Below are 20,548 nucleotides of genomic sequence, written 5' to 3'. Positions count from 1 at the left end.
CGCTCCTCCCCTGGGCAGCCACCGGAGCCCCAGTGGTTGCTCCGAGTCCCAGCGCTGTGCTGAGCGGCCTCCTCTCCAATGCTCCCAGTTGTCCGAGTTCACTGCTCCAGCGGGGGGAGGGGTGTCTCGCCGGCAGCTCTACTTCACACAGTTCCCTGCGTTCCGGGACTACCGACCCATCCGGGACGCCTCCCCAACGGGAGAGACTCACCCAGCTGCTTTGAGTTGGTCCCAAGTCTCTCAATTTCTCCTCTTTTGAATCCTGAGTCCTGGAGCAACATGAAATGCAGCCACCCTCTAGGCCGCCATCTTGAAACCCCCCCAAGATGGTCTTGAACTCCTGGGCTCAAGTAATTCTCCCTCCTCATCCTCCTGAGTAGCAGAGAATACTGCAGTTGCACACCACTTTGCCCAGCTTTTATTACAAAATTTTTAAAGGCCTATTTTTTTTCCCCCCAGTGCCGGGGGATCAAACCCAGGTACTTGCTCATGCAAGCCAAGTATTCTACCACTGAGCTACTTCCTTAGACCAGCTCCTGCATGGTTTTGTCTTGATTTGTGTGTGTGTGTGTGTGTGTGTGTGTGTGTTCTGTTGTTTTTTGGTTTTGGGGTTTTTGTGTATGTGGTGCTGGGGATTGAACCCAGGGCCTTATACAGGCAAGGTTTTTATTTTTTCTTTTTCATGATATTAGGGACTGAACCCGCAAGCCCTCTATGACAGCTGCATTCTCAGCTCTTTTAATTTTTTATTTTGAGACAGGTTCTAGCTAAATTGCCCAGGTTGGCCTCAACTTTCAATCCTCCTACCTCGGCCTCCAAGTAGGTGAGATTATAGGCATGTGCCACCACATTCTCAGCTCATGGTTTTGATTATTTTAACTATCTAATTTAAAAAGTCTGAAATATGGAGCCTAGTACAGTGATGCACACCTGTAGTCCCAGCTAAAGGGGAGACTGAGGGGAAAGGATCACAGCCTAGGACTTTGAGGCCAACCTGGGCAACATACCAAGACCCGGTATCAAAAGAAAAGTCCTAAAATCAGTTAGCCTTCAAGTTTGTTCTTTTTCAAATTGTTTTGACTATATTAGGTCCTTTGCTTTCAATAAGCTTTTTAAAATTCATTTATCAATTTAAAAAAAAAAAAAGCACCTGGCCAGGTATGATGGCACATGCCTGTAATTCCAGTGACTCAGGAGGCTGAAGCAGGAGGATGGCAAGTTCAAATAAAGCCTCAACAACTCAGCAAAGGTATAGGCAACTAAGTGAGACCCTGTCTCAAAGTAAAAAACAAAGGCTGGGGATGTGGTTCAAGGGTTAAGTGCTCCTGGGTTCAATCCCAGTACGCCGTCCCCCCAAAAAAAGTCTACCAAGATTTTAATTAGGATTAAATTAATCCTGAATTAATGAATCTTGAATCTACAGGTCAATTTAAGGAAGAATGACGTTATCAATATTGAGTCTTCTAATCTCTAAAGAAGTTTATCTCTGCATTTATTTAGATGTTTTGAAATTTTTCTCAGCAATGTTTTACAGTTTGTAGCATGCAGGTCTTTCATACTGTTATAGTTTGGGAAGTGTTCTCAAAATACCCATAAAGTAAAGAGTTGGTCACCAGCCTATGGCACTACTGGGAGGCAGTCTCACTGAGACCCAGTATCCAAATAAAACATAAAAAGGGATGAGGATGTAGCTCAGTAATGGAATACCCTTAGGTTCAATCCCTAGTAACAACCAAAAAAGTAAGGCCTAGTGAAAGGAAGTTAGCTGATTGGGAAATGCCCTTGAAAGGGACATTAACAACTGATCCCTTCTGTTTTGTTTCCTGGTTGTCATGAGAACAGGTCTTTTCTGCCATGACCTCCTGCCATAATGAAATGTACCACCACAGGCTCAACACAACAAGACCCAATGACCATGGACTAAAACCTCTGAAGCTGTAAATGAAAATAAATCTTTTCCCTAAACTGATTATCTCAGATATTTTGTTACAGTAATGGAAAGCTAACTAAATACACATATACACACCCCTTTGTCAGATTTATCTCTAATAATTTAATACTTTAAATGCTATTATAAATGCTATTGTTTTCTTTTAAATTCAATTTCCAGTCATTTATTGTTATTACATATAAACACATTTGATTTTTATATATTGATCTTATAATCTTGCTAAACTGTCTTAACTCTAGAACTTTATTGTATGGTCCATAATATTTTCTATATAGACAATGTGTCTGTGAATAAAGATAATTTTTACCTCTTTCTTTCCAAAGTATATGCCTTTTACTTTCTTTTTCTTGTCTTATCAGACATCCAGTACAGTGTTTAGGGAAAACGTTGACCAAAGAAGAGATACAAATAGCCACAATAAGATGATTGAGTCACTAGTCACATAACATTATTCACAATAGCCAAGAAGTTGCACAAACATTCAGTGGAATATGTGTAGAATTCCAACACATACTACAACATGGATTAACTCTGAGAGCATTATGCAAAATGAAATAAGCCAGTCGCAAAAATACAAACAATATATGGTTCCACCTATATGAAGTAATGAGAAAGTACAATAGAGTGATGTAAAAAATTATCCTTTATTCTTAGTAAAAAGGAGTCTGCATTAAAAAAAATTTATATTTCAGATTTATTAATTTTCTCACATAAAAATATATATAATATACTCAGATTTTTCTAAAATAAATATATGAAAATGTTGATTGTAAACATCAGTGGTATACAGATAATAACATACATCAGGTTAACCACAAATTAACTAACACATTCATCAACACCTATAGTTAACCTTTGTGGATAAGAGTATGAGGACATTTTAAAATCTGCTTATCAAATTTCAAGGAAACAATTCCATATTAGTAAAAATAGTCATCATGGTTACATACATCCCCAGGACTTATTTACCTTAGAACTGGAAGTTTACACACTTTGACCAACATCTCACCATTTCCATTCTCCTCCTCAGGACCTCGCAACAACCCTTAAGTAAGACAGTACAGTATTTGTCTGTGCCTGGCTTACTTCACTTAGATAATGTCCTATAAGGTTTTCTTTCTCAACCCCCCACCACCTTTGGTAGCAGGGATTGAACCCAGGGGCACTTAACCACTGAGTCACATTCCCAGTTCCTTTTATTTTTATTTTGAGATGGGGCCTCACCAAGTAGCTTAGTCCATCACTAAATTACTGAAGCCGACCTTGAATTTGCAATCCTCCTGCTTCAACCTCCTGAGCCACTAGGATTACAGGTATGTACCAACACATCCAGCCCCTACAGGGTTTTCTATATTATCACAAATAAAAGGATTTCCTTGTTTTAACAGCTGAATAATATTTCATGAAGCCCCACACTGACTTCTAACTTGGGATCCTCCTGCCATAGCCTCCCAAATTGCTGGGATTATAGACATGTACTACCAGACCCAGTTATACCATATTTTTTTTAACTCACAGATAATTGTACACTTTCATGGGGTCCAGTGTGATGTTTCAGAACATTTATACACTCGGTAATGATCATCTCAAAACATTTATCACTTCTTTCTTTGTGATAAGAACATTTGAGCAGGCAGTGGTGGAGCACACCTGTAATTCCAGCAGCTCGAGAGGCTGAAGCAGGAAAATCAATGCAAGTTCAAAGTCAGCCTCTGCAACTTGGGCCCTAAGCAACTTATGGAGACCCTATCTCAAAATAGAAAATAAAAAAGGTTAGGGATGTGGCTCAGGGGTTAAGTTCCTCTAGGTTCAATCCCCTACATACAAACACACACACACATACACACACACAGAACACTGAAATCCTCTCTTTGGGGCTATTCTGAATTATATAATACAATATTAATAACTATAATTATCCTTTTGTGTAACAGAATACTAGAATTTGTTCTTCCAGTCTAGCTGTCATTTTTTTTTTTTTTTTTTTTTTTTTTTTTGAGGTGCTGGGGATTGAACCCAGAGCCTCATCCATGCTAGGCAATCGCTTTACCACTGAGCTACATTCCCAGTCCCTGGCAGTGATTTTGTATTCCATTCACCTATCTCTCTACCTCCCTTTCTCCCCTATATTCCTCAACCTCTAGTAACCACTATTCTGCGTTTTAGTTTTATTAATTCAGGTATTACATTTTTATTCCTAGTACAGTAAAAACACGAGTTAACTGTCTTTCTGTATGAGACTTATTTCTGCAGGGCTACCCATGTTGATGTGAGTGATAGGATCCTATCCTTTTTATGGCTGAATATTATTCCATGGTATGTGTATGTAAGTGTATATATATATATCTCATATTTTCCTTATCCATTCATCCACTAATGGACACTAAGTTGTTTTCACATCTTGACCTGAAAAATGCTATAATGATCTTGGGAGTGCAAATACAGCTTCAAGACCCTGATGTCATTTCCTTCAGATGCAGACTAGAAGAGAAATTGCTGGGTTATATGATAGTTCTATTTTTAATTTTTTGGAGACTCTCCATACTATTTTCCACATGATCATCACAAACCATATTCCTACCTAGGTATACAAAGTTTCTGTATTCTCTACACCCATGCCAATACTGTGTGTTGACAAAAGCTTTTGAAGAAAAAATTATTTGTAAAAATAAACTTAGAAATATAGTTTAATAATTAAATTTCCTTTCCAACTATAATGAAGATAATCTTTCAGAATCAATTTCATGTCATTTTACCAGTCATAATGGCATACATTCCAATGAATAAATTAACATCAAAAACAATTTACAAGACTAAATGTACTTCACACAATTCTTCTCATCATAATAAAAAAATATTCTTTTTAAAACTTCAAAAATGCCTGTCTGTTCCTTGGTACATCAAACCATGGGAAATGAAGGATGAATTTTGTTTAAACCACAAAATACAGTTTTATCAAAGTTATCTGCTACATTTAAACAATTTAGAAAAGAAACTTGATGATTCCTTTTAGAGAACATTATCAAGGTCAGTTACACTAGCTGGTCAGGGAACCTGAGAAATGAAGTCATTTCAGATGAAATCAATTCCTCTTTTTTTTTTTTTTTTTTTTTTTTTTTTAGTTGTAGGTGGACACAATAACTTTTATTTATTTTTATGTGGTGCTGAGGATCGAACCTCACACGTGCCTCACACGTGCTCGGCGAGTGCTCTACCACTGAGCCACAACCCAGCCCTCAATTCCTCTTTTTGAACACAAACCAAAGTATTCCTCTACTGTCATGTCTACCACTGGAAGTTTCACAAAGAAGTGCTTTAGAAAAGATTGTAACTATGCAGGGCACTGTGGTGCACACCTGTAATCCCAGCAGGTAGAGAGGATCACGATTTCAAAGCCAGCCTCAGCAAAAGCAAGATGCTAAGCAACTCAGTGAGACCCTGTCTCTAAACAAAATACAAAATAGGGCTGGGGATGTGGCTCAGTGGGTGAGTGCCCCTGAATTCAATCCCTGTACCCACCTCCCCCAAAAAAGAAAAGGTTGCAACCACAAATGCCTAAAGGAGGTCAGGCAGGATATAAGAACCCTATGAGCACAGGTAGTCACTGCCACTAGGGTCCATTCAGTAGTTAACTGCCAAAAAACTTGGAAAACACAGAACTTCCTTTTTGCCTTTTTAAGAAAAGCCAGGGGCTAGAGTTGTAGCTCAGTGGTAGAGCACTTGCCTGGCATGCATGAGACACTGGGTTTGATCCTCAGCACTACATAAATAAGAAAAAGGTATCGTGTCCATCTACAACTAAAAATTAATTTTAAAAAAAGAAAGAAAGAAAAAGAAAAGTCAGAACTCAGTATTTCTGTGTAAATCTCTAACTTTTAAAACATGAGAAAAAAGCTGGGTGAAGTGATACAATTTATAAACCCCAGGCCCTTGGGAGGCTGAGGCAAGGGAAAAATAAACTGGAGTGAAGGCAACTTGGCAAGACCCTGTCTCAAATAAAAGAGTCAGGGATATGTAGCAGGGTGGGGGGGGGCGGGTACGAGCTGCAATGTGTGTATGCTTCTTTTAGCTCCGTTTGCTAAAAGAACCCTAGGAACAGTGTCACCTACCAGCAACAAACATACCTATCACCTAACACTTTGTTTCTTAAAATCATTCTCTACTAAAACATACCAGAGGTCCTTAAAAAAATGACAGGACAGGGCAAGGAAAGTTCAAGATACACACGGAACATCATATGCAAGGGGGTGGGGATCACTAATCTTTCTTCATTTTTTATTTTTATTTTCTGGCTTTTTCTCGGGGGATGCTGGGGATGGCAAATAGGGCCTCATACATACTAGGCAAGTGCTCTACCACTAAGCTACAATCCCAGTCTCATTTTTAATCTTTATTTACTTTTTTGGAGCATTGGAGGATTGAACCAGGGCCTCATGCATGCCAGCATGCACTCTACCACTGAACTACATCCCTAGCCCTTAAAAAAAAAAAAAAAAAAAAAAAAGAAACTTCAAAGACTAATGTGGTTCTGTCAAAAGGACAATGGAACTAGCCTCAAGAGTATCCCATTGGTCAAAATGTGGACAATTCATGCATGAAAATGAATGGCAGGTGTTGGGGATACTGCACTCAGCAGTAGAGGGCAGGCTTAGTGTATGAGGCCCTGGGTTAAATCCCCAGCATGAGGGGAAAGAGATAACATATTACTGCCATTATTTCCACACACATACACCCCCGTGTATGTGTGAGTGGTGGAAATGAAACCTAGAATCTTGTGCATGTATGTTAGGCAAATGCTCTATCACTAAGCCAACATCCCCAGCCAACACTGATGTTTTTAAACCCCTGAGCCTATGCTGATACAATATAATAAAACAAACGAGTGAAGGAGAGGGGAGAAAGGTTTTTTTACAATAGAATATCTACTGATAAATGTAGACAGAATGTTAGAAAATAACCATTCTACAATCATATATTCAGATTCAACCAAAAATTATCAATGGTTATTAAAACTTGGTAGAAGTTTGTTAGAAAATAGAACAGATACAAAATCTCAAATTACTTCCTAGAGATACCAATAATCACAAAGGAATAAAATGTAACCTCAAAGGAAAAAAGCTCATATCACTAATAATTGATCAGACTTATACAATATGTCTTGTAATGGGATGTACTATAAGAACACAGTAGTGATATGACATATCAACAAAAATACACTGCCTTAGTCTAATCATGAAGGGCCAAGCAGGCAAGCCCGAAGTAAAGGGCAGAATTCTGGGAAAATGTTAATATAATGAAAAGAAAAAAAGTGTGCGGGGGCGGGGAGGTGGAGAGGCCTGAGGTACTATATGAAGCTAAAGATTCAAATTTGAGTACTAAAATGAGTGACAACAGAAAGATAACAGGAAAATGTCCAAACACATGGAAACTGTTTTAAATAACTTTGTTACTTATAAGTTACTGAGCTAATTGTTATTGTTGTTGTTTAGTTTGTTTGTTTTTTTGTTTTGTTTTATGTTGGTACAGGGGATTGAACCCAGGACCTCACACATGCAAGGCAAGTACTCTACCACTGAGCTACATACATCCCCAGCCCCAACACTTGGAAATTAAACACAGTTCTAAATTATTCAGGGTTCAAAAGGAAATGTAAGGAAATTACAAAATGTTTTAAACTAAAGGGAAAGATAACATACCAAACTTGTAGAATTCAGTTAAAGCAGCGCTTGGAAAAAATGTATAGCACTGAACACTTTACTCTAAAATAAAGCAAGATCTCAATTCAATAGTCTAAACTTCATATTAGCGTGATGACACATGCATGTAATCCCAGCAATTCAGAAGGCAGGAGGACCACAAGTTCAAGGCTGGCCTGGGCAATTTGGTTGGTACCCAGGATTGAACCCAAGGGCCCTTAACCACTAAATCGCATCCCCAGCCCTTCTTATTTACCTAGAGACAGGGTCCCACTAAGTTGCGTAGAGCCTTGCTAAATTGCTCAGGCTGGATTTGAAGTTGCCATGCTCCTGCCTTAGCCTCCCATGCCACCGGGATTACAGGAGTACACCACCACACCCAATTACACAACCCTGTCTCAAATTTTAAAAAAGGAAAAAAGGGTTAAGGATGTAACTCAGTGGTAGAGTACTTACCTAGCATTCCTACAGACCTGGGTTCAAGCTCTAGAATTGAAAAAAAAAAAAGAAAATCTAGATTTCAACCTTAAGAAACTTGAGAAAGAGGAGCTGGCTGGAGTTGTAGCTCAGTGGCAGAGTGCATGCCTAGCACATGTGAGGCATTGGGTTCAATCTTAGTATCACATTAAATAAATAAATAAATAAATAAATAAATAAATAAATAAATAAATAAAAGATATTGTGTCCATCTAAAAAAATTTTTTAAAGGTTCACCTTTAACAAAAAGAAAAAAAAAAAAAAAGAAAGAAACTTGAGGAAGAATTACAAAAACAAATCCAAAGAAACCAGAAAGAAGGAACTCATAAAGGTAAGACAAGAAATAAAGCTATTCCTAGTTGAGTGATGGCACACTCCAGTAATCCCATCAACTCAGGAGGCTGAGGCAGGAGGATCGCAAGTTCAAAACCAGCCTCAGCAACTCAGCAAGTCTGTAAGCAACTTAGTGAGACCCTGTCTCAAAATAAAACCTAAAGAGAGTTGGGGATAGAGATCAGTGGTAAAGCAACCCCCCATTTCAAAAACAAAAAAAATTAAAAATGAAGCTATTCCTATTCATGGATACAACTATGTAGAAAATCCAACTAGCTTATCAAATAAATGATTATTAAATAAAACAAAAAGTGAACCTAGAAAAGATCCAAGTACAGAAAAAAAAAAAAAATTGCTGTAAGGCACTGTATTGACAAAATTTGAATGCAGATTATACATGCAATAATATTTTGGCCTAGCACAGTGATATATACCTGGAAACCCAGGAACCAAGAAAGATGAGGCAGAAGGATCATAAGGTCAGAAGGCAATTTAGAGAGACATTTTCTCAAAAACAAAAAAAGCTAGAGATGTAGCTCAGTGTCAGAGTGCTGCTGGGTTCAATCCCAGCACCAGAAGAAGAAGAGGAAGAGGAGTAGAGAGGAGGAGGAGGAGGAGGAGGAGGAGGAGGAGGAAGAAAAGAAACAACAATGTTTATATTCCTACATTTAATCATTATACTTCGTATGAAAATGTCCTTGTTCTTAGGAAATACATGCTGAGTTGATTCTCAAGTGACTCAACCAAAAAATAATAAAGACAAGGCAAAGTGGCACATACCTGTAATCCCAGCCACTCAGGAGGCTGAGGCAAGAGGATCATAATTTGTAGGCCAGCCTGGGCAATTTAACAAGGCCCTATCTCAAAATAAAATAAAAAGGGACTGGGGATGTAAATTAGCGGTAGAGTACCTGCCTAGCAGCACAAGTACCTGCTACCCAGCACTGGGGGAAAAAAAGTCTTTAAAAGAAGCAGATCCTGCCTGACTTGGCGACACATGCCTGTAATCTCAAAGATTCAGGAGGCTAAGGCAGGAAGATTTCAAGTCAAGGCAGCCGCAGCAATTCAGCAAAGCCCTCAGCAATTTATCAAGACCCTATCTCAAAATAAAAAATTAAGCCAGGCACAACAGAGCATACCCATAATCTCAGCAACTCAGGAGGCTGAGACAGAAGAATTGCAAGTTCCAGGTCAGTCTCAGCAACTTAGCAAGGCCCTAAGCAACTTAGTGAGATGCTGTCTTATAATAAAAAGTTTTAAAAGGGCTGGAGATAAAGCTCAGTGGTAAAGTACCTCTGGGTTCAATCCCCAGTACTTCCCCTGCCAAAAAAGAATGAGAAAATATGAGCCAAAGTCCTTAACAAATACCTCTCCAAAGAAGATATGCAGATAACCAACAAGCATAGTAAAAGATGCTCCAATGCTTGCTTCAGCAGCACATACAGCAAAACTGGAATGGTACAGGGAGAAGATTTCGCATGGTCCCCAGTGCAAGGATAACACACATATTCATAAAATGTTGTATATTCAAAAAAGAAAAAGAAAAGAAAGAATGTTCCAGGTCCCAGCTATGCACAAGGCTAAGACAAGAGAATCTCAAGTTTGAGGCCAGACTGGGCAACTTAGCAAGACTGTCTCAAAATGAAATTTTAAAGGCTGGAACTTCATAGTAAAGTGCTTGCCTAGCATGTGAGAGACCCTGGTTTCAATCCCCAGTACCACAAGAAAAAAAAAAAAAAAAAAAACAGAAAATATGAATCATCTAAGTACATGGAACAAAACCGACAGACCTGAAAAAAGAAAATAAAGAGAGTCATGATTACAGAGTTCAACATCCTCATGTGCTCAGTAATTCACAGAATAAGAATACAGCAAATCAGTAAGGATATATACCATTTGAAGAACATTATCAACCAGTTTGATATAATTGATATTTATAGAACATTCCACCTAACAAAAGTTAAGATACACTTTCTTTTCAAGTACACACAGAATAGTCACCAAGATAAATTGGTGGCTTATAAAACAAGCCTAGATAGATTTAGAACAGGAATTACACAGAACATATTCTCTGACTATAATGGAATTAAATTTAAAATCATTAATATAAAGATACATTATAAAATTCCCACTCAGAAATTAAACAGTACACTTCTAAATAGCTCATGAATCAAAAAAGAAGTTACAAATATATCACATTAAGTGCAATAACCCAGACTCAAAGGTCAGATACTGATTATTCTCTCTTGTATGTAAAAGCTAAAAAAGTTACCTCAGTGTAGAAAAAAGCAGAATAGTAATACTAGAGGCTAGGAAGAGTCAAGGGGAAGGAGATGGAGAGAGCTTATATAATAGGTACTAAAGCACAGCAGTCTCATAAAAGAATTTTAAAAGAAAGAAATGATAAGGAGATACAAATGCTAATTACTCTTATTTGATTAGTACACACTGAATATATTGCTGAAGCATCACACTGTACCCCATAAATATGTACAATTAATTAAATTAAAAATAAAAATAAGAAATTGCAAGAAAAATTAGATAACTGCAAGAAAAATTAGAAAATGTTTTGAAATGAATGAAATAATAAAAAGCAATCTGTGAAATGCAGTCAATGCAATACAGGAAAATTCATAGTTTTAAGCATTAATATTAGAAAAGAAAGTTGTAAAATCAGATAAAAATGCCTACCTAGACTAGAAAAAGGGTAGGGGTTGTAGCTGTGAGGTAGAGCACTTGCCTAGCATGTGTGAGGCCCTGGGATTAATCCCCAGTACATGAGATCGGGTGGAGGTGCAGCTAGAAAAAGAAAAGCATATTAAACTATGAGGATTAGAGAGAAAAAACAGTGAAGTTAGGCATAATAGGGCACACCTGTAATACCAGCTACTTGAGAGAGTAAAAGAGGAAGATCAAAAGTTTGCAGCCAGCCTCAGCAATTTAGCAAGGTCCTAAGCAATTTAGTGAAACTGTCTCAAAATAAAAAATAAAGCCAAGTGTGGTGGCGCACATGTGTAATTCCAGAGACTTGGGAGGTGAGGCAGAAAGATCACCACTTCAAAGCCAGTCTCAGCAATTTAGCAAAGGCCCTAAGAAACTTAGCAAGACCCTGTTTCAAAACAAAACAAAAAAGGCTGGGGATGTGGCTCAGTGGATAAATGCCCCTAGGTTCAATCCCTGGTACCAAAAATATTAATTAATTAAAAAGGGGGGAAATGGCTCAATGGTTAAGCACTCATGGGTTCAACCTCTGGTACAAGAAAAAAGCAAGAGGCAGAAATTACCAATATGATGAACAAAAGAAGGTACAGTACAGATCATTAAGAAATTAAAAACAAACAAAAAGCCAGCAAGAGGAATGGGGATGTGTAGCTCACTGGTACAGTCCTGTCCTAATGTGGGCAGGGCCTTAAGGAAGCCAGCATGATGGCACACACCAATTGCCAACTACCTGGGAGGCTAAGGCAGAAGGATCCCTTGAGTCCAGAAGTTTGGGGACAGTCTGGGCAACTTAGTAAGACCCATCTCTTAAAAACGATCAAAATATTTTTTAAATTTGTTAAAAAGGGAATACTACAAGTTGACTTAGATGAAAAAATTCTTTAAAACACACAAATTACTAAAATTGATAAAAGAAAAACCTAAATAACCCCTGTATCTAAAAAGACAGCCAGCAACTACCCGAAATAGGAAAAAGAAATAGTCTTCCCTAGAATCTTTATAAGAAGCCACCTCCTTGACTTCAGATTTCCAGTTTCCAGAAATGTGAGAGAAAAAAATGTCTGTTCTTTGAAATTACCCTGTTTATGGTTATTACAGCATATTATTATATATATAATATAATATATATTATATATATAAAAATTTCACTTATCGTTACTTTGTGTGTGGGGCTGTTGAAAAATTTAAATTACATACGTATGTTGGGGTACAGCTCACTGGCAAACTGCAAGCTCAGCAAGTATGAGGACCTGTATTCAATCCCCAGTACAAGAAAGAAAGAAAAGAAAGAAGGAAGGATAGAGAAAGAAAGAGAAAGAAGAAAGAAAAGAAAAAGAAAGAAATTACATATGTGGTTTATATTGTATTTCTAGTGGACAACAGTAGTCTAGCCTATAGCAATAAGGCAGGAAAAAAATTTTAAATTTTCAAATGAAGAAGTTAAAACTGGCTTTCTTTTAAATTGTATATGAAGAAAACACTAAGAGCCAGACAGGATGTATGGTACATACCTGTAATCCCAGCAAGTCAGGAGGCTGGGGCATGAGGATTGCAAATTCAAGGATAGCCTCGGCAAGGATAGGCCTTGCTCCGTAAGGCCTCAAGCAAATTAATGAGACCCTATCTCCAAATGATTTAGAAAGGGGGTGGGGGGGGCTGGAGATGTAGCACAGTGGGAAAGTACCCCTTGGTTTCAATTCTTTGTACCAACAGAAAAAGAAAGAGGGGGAGGGGGGAGGTGTGTGGAGGAAGGAAGGAAGGAAGGAAGGAAGGAAGGAAGAAAGGAAGGAAGGAAGGAAGGGAGGAAATAAAATACTCAGAAACTGGTATGGTGGCACAGCCTGTCTCAAAATAAAAATAAAAGGGAACAAGGATGTAATTCAGTGGTAAAGTACCCCTAGGTTTAAACCCCAGTACGACAAAAAGAAAAACACTAATAAATATAAAAGCAGGGGCTGGGGAGATAGCTCAGCTGGTAGAGTGCTTGCCTTGCAAGCACAAGGACCTGAGTTGATCCCCAATACCGCAAAAATAAATAAATAAATAAATAAAAGCAGGCAGGAGCAGTATCACACAACTCTAATTCCAGCAACTTGGGAGACTGAGGCAGGAGCATCACAAGTTCAAGACCAGCCTGGGCAATGTAGCAAGACCCTCTCTCAAAATAGAAAACAAAAAACTGCTGGGGATGAAGATCAGGAGTAAAGCACCCCAGGTTCAAGCTCTGGTACCACACCCCTCACAAAAAAGAACGAAATATAAAAGCAACTGAAACTAAAAAGTATGTTTGCTAAAGTAATGATATAAAGTCAATATACGAAACAATCAATTGTGCTTCTATACACCATCAACAAACAACTGGAAAAAATTTTTAAATACAGGATCATTAGCAATATACAGCATCAAAAAATATGAAATACTTAAGGATAAACTGAGCAAAATATGTGCAAAACCTGTAAAATAAAAGTTACAAAACACTGCTGAGAAAATTAAACCCAAATAAAGATCAACGGAACAGAAAGAGCAGAAATACATCTAAAGTTGTAAAAAAGGAGACAGACTGCATATAGTTGTCAAATTAATAAGTAGAACAAATGTGAAAAAGGAAGGAAAAAAATTCTACAGATAGCAATTTGTTCTGATAGGCAATAACTGATCTCCCTAACTAGATCTCATGATCAGGAAAGATCTCTGCAAAGGTAACATGCAAATGTAATAACATATGTTAAGGCTCTGAGGGAAAGAACTTGAAAGTAAGTTGGTGTAACAGGTACACAGTGGATAAGGAGAAAATAAGGCTAAAAAGATAAGGCCCATGGGCCATATGAAAAAAATTAAGTTCTCAAAATGTATCCTCCCCACACCCCACCCTATCAGTACTATTATCAATTCTCACCAAATGCCTTCAATATCTTCTAACAGATGAACCTGCAACCTCATAAAAGCTGCTCTCCCAATCCATCCTTCGAAATGGAATTAAACTGTCATTTGCAGGAAATGTATGAAACTTTAGAGCATCATGATAAGCAAAATAAGCCAGACTCATAAAGTCAAGGAATATATGCTTTCTCTCATATGTGGAAGCTAGAGAAGAAAAATAAAAATACAAAACTCAAAAAAATGGAGGTGGAAATCTCATGAAAATAGAAGGGTGGCTACCTGGTGGTGCACATCTACAAACCCATCAACTCTGGAGGCTAAGGCAGAAGGAGCACAAATTCAGGGCCAGACTCAGCAACTTAGGGAGACCCTGTTTCAAAATAAACATTAAAAAAGGGTTCAAAACATTAAAAAGCTCAGCAATACAGAGCCCATGGGTACTGCCAAAAAAGGAAAAAGGAAAAGGAAATAGAAGAGAGACCAGGAGAATGAAGAAGGGACCAGGGAGATGGGAAGAAGAAATAATGGGTAGTGACACTGACCAAATTATATTGTTATATTGTATGCATTTATGAATATGTAACAATGAATCACACCATTATATATAATAACATACCAATTTTAAAAATTTGAGAACAAACAAAAAATGAAGTAAAAAATATATAACGGTTTCAAACCTTTAACTGGCTCTTTGTTCCCTATAATGCAGTTTGTTTGTTTTTCTCTTTTTTTTTTTTTTTTTTTTTTTTTTTTGGCACCAGGGATTAAATCCAAGGGTGCTTAACCACTGAGCCACATCCCCAGTCCTTTTTAATTTTTTTTATTTTGAGACAGTCTTACTGAGTTGCTTAGGGCCTTGCAAAATTGCTGAGGCTGGTTTTTAACTGTTGATCCTCTTGCCTCAGCCTCCCAAGCTGCTGGGATTCAATTCCAGCATTTCAACCAAGGTCCAAAGAGATGAACACTCCCTGAGAATTTAAATGAACAGCAACTATTTAATAGATCCTTTTTCCATACTTAAAAAAGATGTAACATTTAATGCTTTCAGAAATAATGAAGAAATTAAGAAACAAATGAAGCAGGGCCCTGCAATTGGGGGGTGGAAGGAGCACTGAGGCAGGAAAATCACAAATTTGACTTCAGCAACTTGGTTTTGGTAGGAGGGTAGAATTCAAGGGCACTCAACCACAAGCCACATCCCCAGTCCTATTTTGTATTTTATTTAGAGACAGGGTCTCACTGAATTGCTTAGGGCCTTGCTTTTGCTGAGTCTGGCTTTGAACTCGCCTCAGCCTCCTGAGCCACTGGGATTACAGGCATGCGCCACTGCGCCTGCTGATGTTATATTTTTTTCTAATTAAAAGTTTTCAGCCAGACATGGTGGCACATGCCTATAATTCCAGCATCTCTGAAGGATGAGGCAAACAAATCACAAATTCAAGACCAGTCTGGGCAACTGTCTCAAAATAAAAAATAAAAAGGGCAGAGGATAAGCTCAGTGATTGAGTACGGCTGGGTTCAATCGCCAGTACCCTCCCTTCAAAAGAAAAAAGAAAAAAGGAAAAGTTTTCATGGTGGCACACACCTGTAACCCCAGGGACTCAGGAGGCTGAGGCAGAACGAAGGTGATTTCAAAGCCAGCCTCAGCAATTTAGGGAGGCTCTAAGCAACTCAGCAAGACCCTGTCTCAAAAGAAAAAAGAAAAAGAAAAAGAAGGGGTGGGAGGTGGGGGAGTTTGCTGCTGGGGTTGTGGCTCAGTGGTATAGTGCTTGCCTGGTACTGTGTGAGGCTCTAGGTTCCATCCTCAGCACCACAGAGCACTTAATCAATCAATCAATCAAAGGTATTTTGTCTATCTACAACTAAAAGTGTTTAAAGAAAAAAAAAAAAAAATGTTGGGGCTTGGGGCAGTGGCGCATGCCTATAATCCCAGCAGCTCAGAAGGCTGAGGCAGGAGGATAGAGTTCAAAGGGAGGCACTAAGCAAGTCACAGAGACCTGGTCTCTAAATGAAATATAAAATAGGGCTGGGGATGTGGTTCTGTGGTTAAGTAGCCTTGGGTCCAATACCTTGTAGAAAGAAAGAAGGAAAAGAGAAAGGAAAAGAAGAAGAAAGGGGGAAAAAAAGAAAGACCAACTCATCAAATACTACAGAAAGTTCTTTTATATTCATACACCTGCATATATGTAGAAATTTTAAGTTTATAAGCTACCTTCTTCCCACAAACACTAAATTGTAAATTTCAAATAATATAATTAACTAATTTTGGAATTTCTACAATCTGATGCTAAAGATCTACGGTTTTATACCAGGTAAACTATTTGCATTTTTCCCCCAAGGTTTAACTCTTCAAGGAGTTTCCCATTACAACGAAGCACCCCATTAATACAAGTCTGTCAAACTGGCATGACAACTGGAAGGAGGAGGTACAATCTGTGGTATTAGCTTACAGATAACATAATTCACATATTGTAAAATTTATTTGACCTTACTAAGTTTCAGCAAGTATATTATATTGGAAATTCAATTATAACAAACTGTTTTCCAAATCAGAAAAAATCAAATGAGTCAACCTGTCACTGACTCAGCAGCTTTCTTTTTCACTTTATAACCTGTACTTAAGATGTAAGCACAAGACTGAAACCTAATTTTCAAACTGAACAGCAAAGGCAATGCAAAACCAGAATTTGTCTTGGCAGGAAACTCCAATGAAAATATGAGAAGTTTTGTCTTAACTAGCCAATATATGAAGAGCAAAGGCGACTAGTTATTATTTACCATGCAAAATCCTTGCATATAGCTACAAATTAGCTTTTTTGTTACAGAATTTGCATGTGTCCTTAGAAAGAGTTCCTCACCCAAATAACCTTCTAAGTCTGGCATCCTGAATTGTACAGCCCACACATCATTGCAATTCCTTGTAATTTAAAACATTTGCTTTTAAGAACTGTTCCGAACACCAACTCTGTTGCCAATTTCTTCAGCTAAAAGCTCAAGTTTATACTACAAATACTATATTTACTCTCAACAACAGAATGCATTCATTTACAAATTATACAGGAGTAAGTTGCTCCAACACACAACTGCAACATTTCTAACATCATAGCTTTTTTATTATCCAAATTAACACGCCTTAACGGTTGTACATTAGGTAATGTACAAAGTTAACTGAGATTAGACCCCTAATCTCAATCAACTATTTTGCAAAATGGTCAGCGGGGATACCAAGAGAATGTGGACTGAGTGGCAAAAAACTCTGACACTTCTTTAAAAACAAGTAAAAGTAAGCCTATATGAGAGATCATGTTCATGAATACAAATCTGTTTTTGAGTCCCCAGTCTCACACCAAGAAAGGCAATTTACAATTCTCTAACAGTAATACAAGAACAACGTAGGGTTGTAGCTCAGTGGTACAACAATTGCCTAACATGTTCTGGGTTGTATCCTCGTGCCACATAAGAATAAATAAACAAAATAAAGGCACTGTGTGTCCATTTACAACTAAAATTAATTTTTGAAAAATATTTTTTTAAGTTATAGTGATCGAGAGAATGTGTATCCTTTAATGGACAGAGATGAAGTTTTCCTTTTGCAATTAATTTCACTCGAGTCAAAGAAACCAAAGAAATCACAAAACAAAACAAAACGTTCTGCATTTCAGGTAGCTTAACACATATAATCACCGCAAATCAAACATTTACTGAGAACTTAGTAACTGAGCACCTCAGAACTATGCTCCTCGCCCTCTAAAATGGGAAACCGGAAGGGAAGATCTACTCCTACCGTAAATTGGGGTTTGGAAGAACACCTTAACTTGGGTTTGCACACAATTAAAGCAGACTCAGGAGTTCAATTTCTCAGGTTACAGTACTAGACAATCTCCGAGGCACAAGCACACAAGCAGCCGAGGGTTCACTACTCATATTTGCTCAAGTAACTATGGTAACTGCTCTAAATTGTCCCGTGTGGAAGAAACACACGGGGGGGCGGGGGGGCAGGGAAGACCATTTAAAAACTGGGTCATTCTTTATTTGTTCTGATGCAGCACGGTTTTTGGGAGGGAGAAGACCGCGGAAGCAGAAAAAGGACATGAGAGCATCCTCAATACAGAAAAGTTACAGCTCTTTACAGGAGTCAGCACTAAAGGCCCATTAGTTGACTTTAATTGTGTTTAGTCACTCCGGAGTTGGATGCTGCCTTCGTTATAAGTCATCCCCAACAAAGAAGCCCTAGGGATCAGCCACCGCACTGCAGAGGAGGAAATGCCCTTAATTCACCTGTAACACCTGCCCCGACACCTCCGCTCTTTCCCCTGAACAACTCCGTACCCAACCTCGCTGCAAACACCGTCACCCGCTGGAGCTCTCGGTCCCCCGGGTACCTCCGATCCCAGCCCCCCCCCACCACCACCTGGCTCCCCACCCAGGCGGCAGAGGTCCGGGCGGTCCCTCGGGCCCAGGCCCCTCGCGCCGGCACGCAAATGATTCTCCAGAGCCCGGGCGGCGGCGCGAGAAGGCCCTTTCAGTCACAGCCTCTCCCCCAGCTCACCGCGAGGCTGTGGGGACTCCCTGAACCCCGAAAAATGGAGAAACTAGGCCGGGAATGCCCTCCCAGACCACTCTCCGCTTCCTCGGCGGCGCCTTGCGGGCGGGCCAGTCGGGACTCAAACCTCGGAGTTGCTACCTGCCCGGCGCCGTCTGGCTGGCAGCGCAGCTCTGCGGAGGAGCAACGCGGAGTCACCCCCCGAAAGGCCCCGCGCCGCAGACTCACCTGCAGCCGGCTCCCGCGTCAGCTCCGTCCTAGGGCATGAAGGTGCCGGCTTCGCGGCCTGGGCGCCTTCGGCAGGCAAGGGCAGGGCCGGGGACTCGTTCCAGCGCCTCGGCGGATCTGCGCCTGCGCCGCTCCGCCGGCCGGGTCTCCGGGGGCGCCGCCCGCAGCTAGGGGTAACGGCCTGGGGCACCCGCGGCGCCGGCACCGCCGCTCTCGGGGCAGCAGTACTGGGTGAACGGAGGGTGGCCTAGGAGCTGCCGGCGGCGTGGCCGACCCTACAGCTGACCGCCATGTTTCTGTTCCCTTTTTTTCCTCCCCTCCTTCCGCCCCTTTCCACAGAACAGCACTTTTCTTCCCTCCTCCCTCTCCCTTTCCTACTGCGGGGGCGGAGGACAAGGGCGTGGGGGAGGGGAGGGGAGTGGCGGGAGGCCCGGGGCGGGGCAGCCCGAGCCCCGCCCCCGAGGTGGGCCGGCGCGGCGCGGCCCCCGCGCTCCTTCGCCAGCTCCCCACCCTCGCCGCGACCCCGCGGGGTCGGCGGCTGACCGGCCGGGGCACCCTCCGCCTCCACGCTGCGGGTCAGGCGGGCTCCGAGCTGCGCGGAAAGCCAGAGCTCTGAGCGCTGCTGGCACCCTTCCTGCGGGGCTCAGACTCGTCGTGCGAAGTGCGTTTATTGCCTTGGCCTCAGGCAGGTGGCGGCTGCTCTTCTCGGGGTTTTCAAAGATAGGGAAAGTGATGCTGAGTAGCTCAGGATCGCCGAGGAGAATGCCCCGAGGGTCGTGGAGTCTCGGTTCCCACCCGTGACTGAGGAGTCCGGAGGCCCGGTAGAGACCCGCGCGGACCGGCACTATGAGGGTACTTGGCTGCTACGGTTTCGCTACTTCTGCCGAGATTTTGGGATGGGAGCTCCAACTACGGAAATTGTTCATTTAAATAATCGGTACCCTCCTGCCTCCTTAAATGTCGCTTCCTTATCTGCACATACTCATTCAGAGTCGTTTCTCCATAATGCACATTTTGCAAAGTATTTTCCACAACGTCGTAAAGTAATTATTGAAGAAGAAGCAAATGGTTTGAAAAATTAGAATATTTTGCCTCCTGGTCTCCTCCCCCAAAATAATTCAATAAACTGGCGAGTGACTTCACAGATTCTATGGCAAGTCAAAGTTAGACCTGTTAAGATTTGTGCATGTCTGGTGAGTATTCGCGTACATAATGATCATTTTCCTGAGTATTACTGTCTCATTCCGTCTATATTTTTGCTGAAATGGATGATATTAAACCTAGATCATAAGTTCCTTACTGTCATTTTATTTTTGGAATTCTGTATTCAGTAACAAACTAACCTTCCTAACCACATTAGCAGTCAATAGATTCAAGAACAAATAAATGCACAACAGGTGGACACATTGCGCCCCCCTGTAATCCCAGCAAAAGTGGGAGGATCTCAAATTCCAGGCCAGCCACAGCAATTACAATAAATTGTAAGTATTAAATAGAACAGTTCAGTAATCAATACTCAGCATATGTGACAGGAAGATTCATGTTTACAATAATCTCTGCCTTTTGGTATTTATGCTTTTGTGTTGTTCTTTCCCATTAAGTGTGAGGTAGGCTATTGGCTAACTTTGCACATTGGAAGTAATGCTGTCTCTCTAACGAGATGAACTTAGAAAAAAGACTTCAGTCTTGGATTGTCTCAACCTGCGGGATTGATGACTC

The 20,548-nt window shown here is 40.2% G+C and overlaps 1 protein-coding gene across 4 annotated transcripts in view; it reads right to left on the bottom strand.

Annotated features, from left to right (window-relative positions):
• The window catches only part of DENND4C (DENN domain containing 4C), a 130,745-nt gene extending 111,791 nt beyond the window's left edge, over positions 1–18,954 (bottom strand). For 2 of the 4 annotated variants that reach the window (XM_079113145.1, XM_079113148.1), the window contains exons 1-2: positions 18,830–18,921; positions 8,104–8,139 (exon numbers count right to left, since the gene is read on the bottom strand). In XM_079113145.1, coding sequence (XP_078969271.1) covers positions 8,104–8,110 — 7 coding nt within the window. In that variant the 5' untranslated portion in view covers positions 8,111–8,139; positions 18,830–18,921. The other 2 variants (XM_079113146.1, XM_079113147.1) reach the window with 2 other exon arrangements.
• Between the last annotated feature and the right edge of the window lie 1,594 nt (positions 18,955–20,548).

Source organism: Sciurus vulgaris (assembly GCF_902686455.1).
Source record: "Sciurus vulgaris genome assembly, chromosome: 15".
Classification (NCBI taxonomy): domain Eukaryota; kingdom Metazoa; phylum Chordata; class Mammalia; order Rodentia; family Sciuridae; genus Sciurus; species Sciurus vulgaris.
This window is presented reverse-complemented; position numbering and strand designations above follow the sequence as displayed.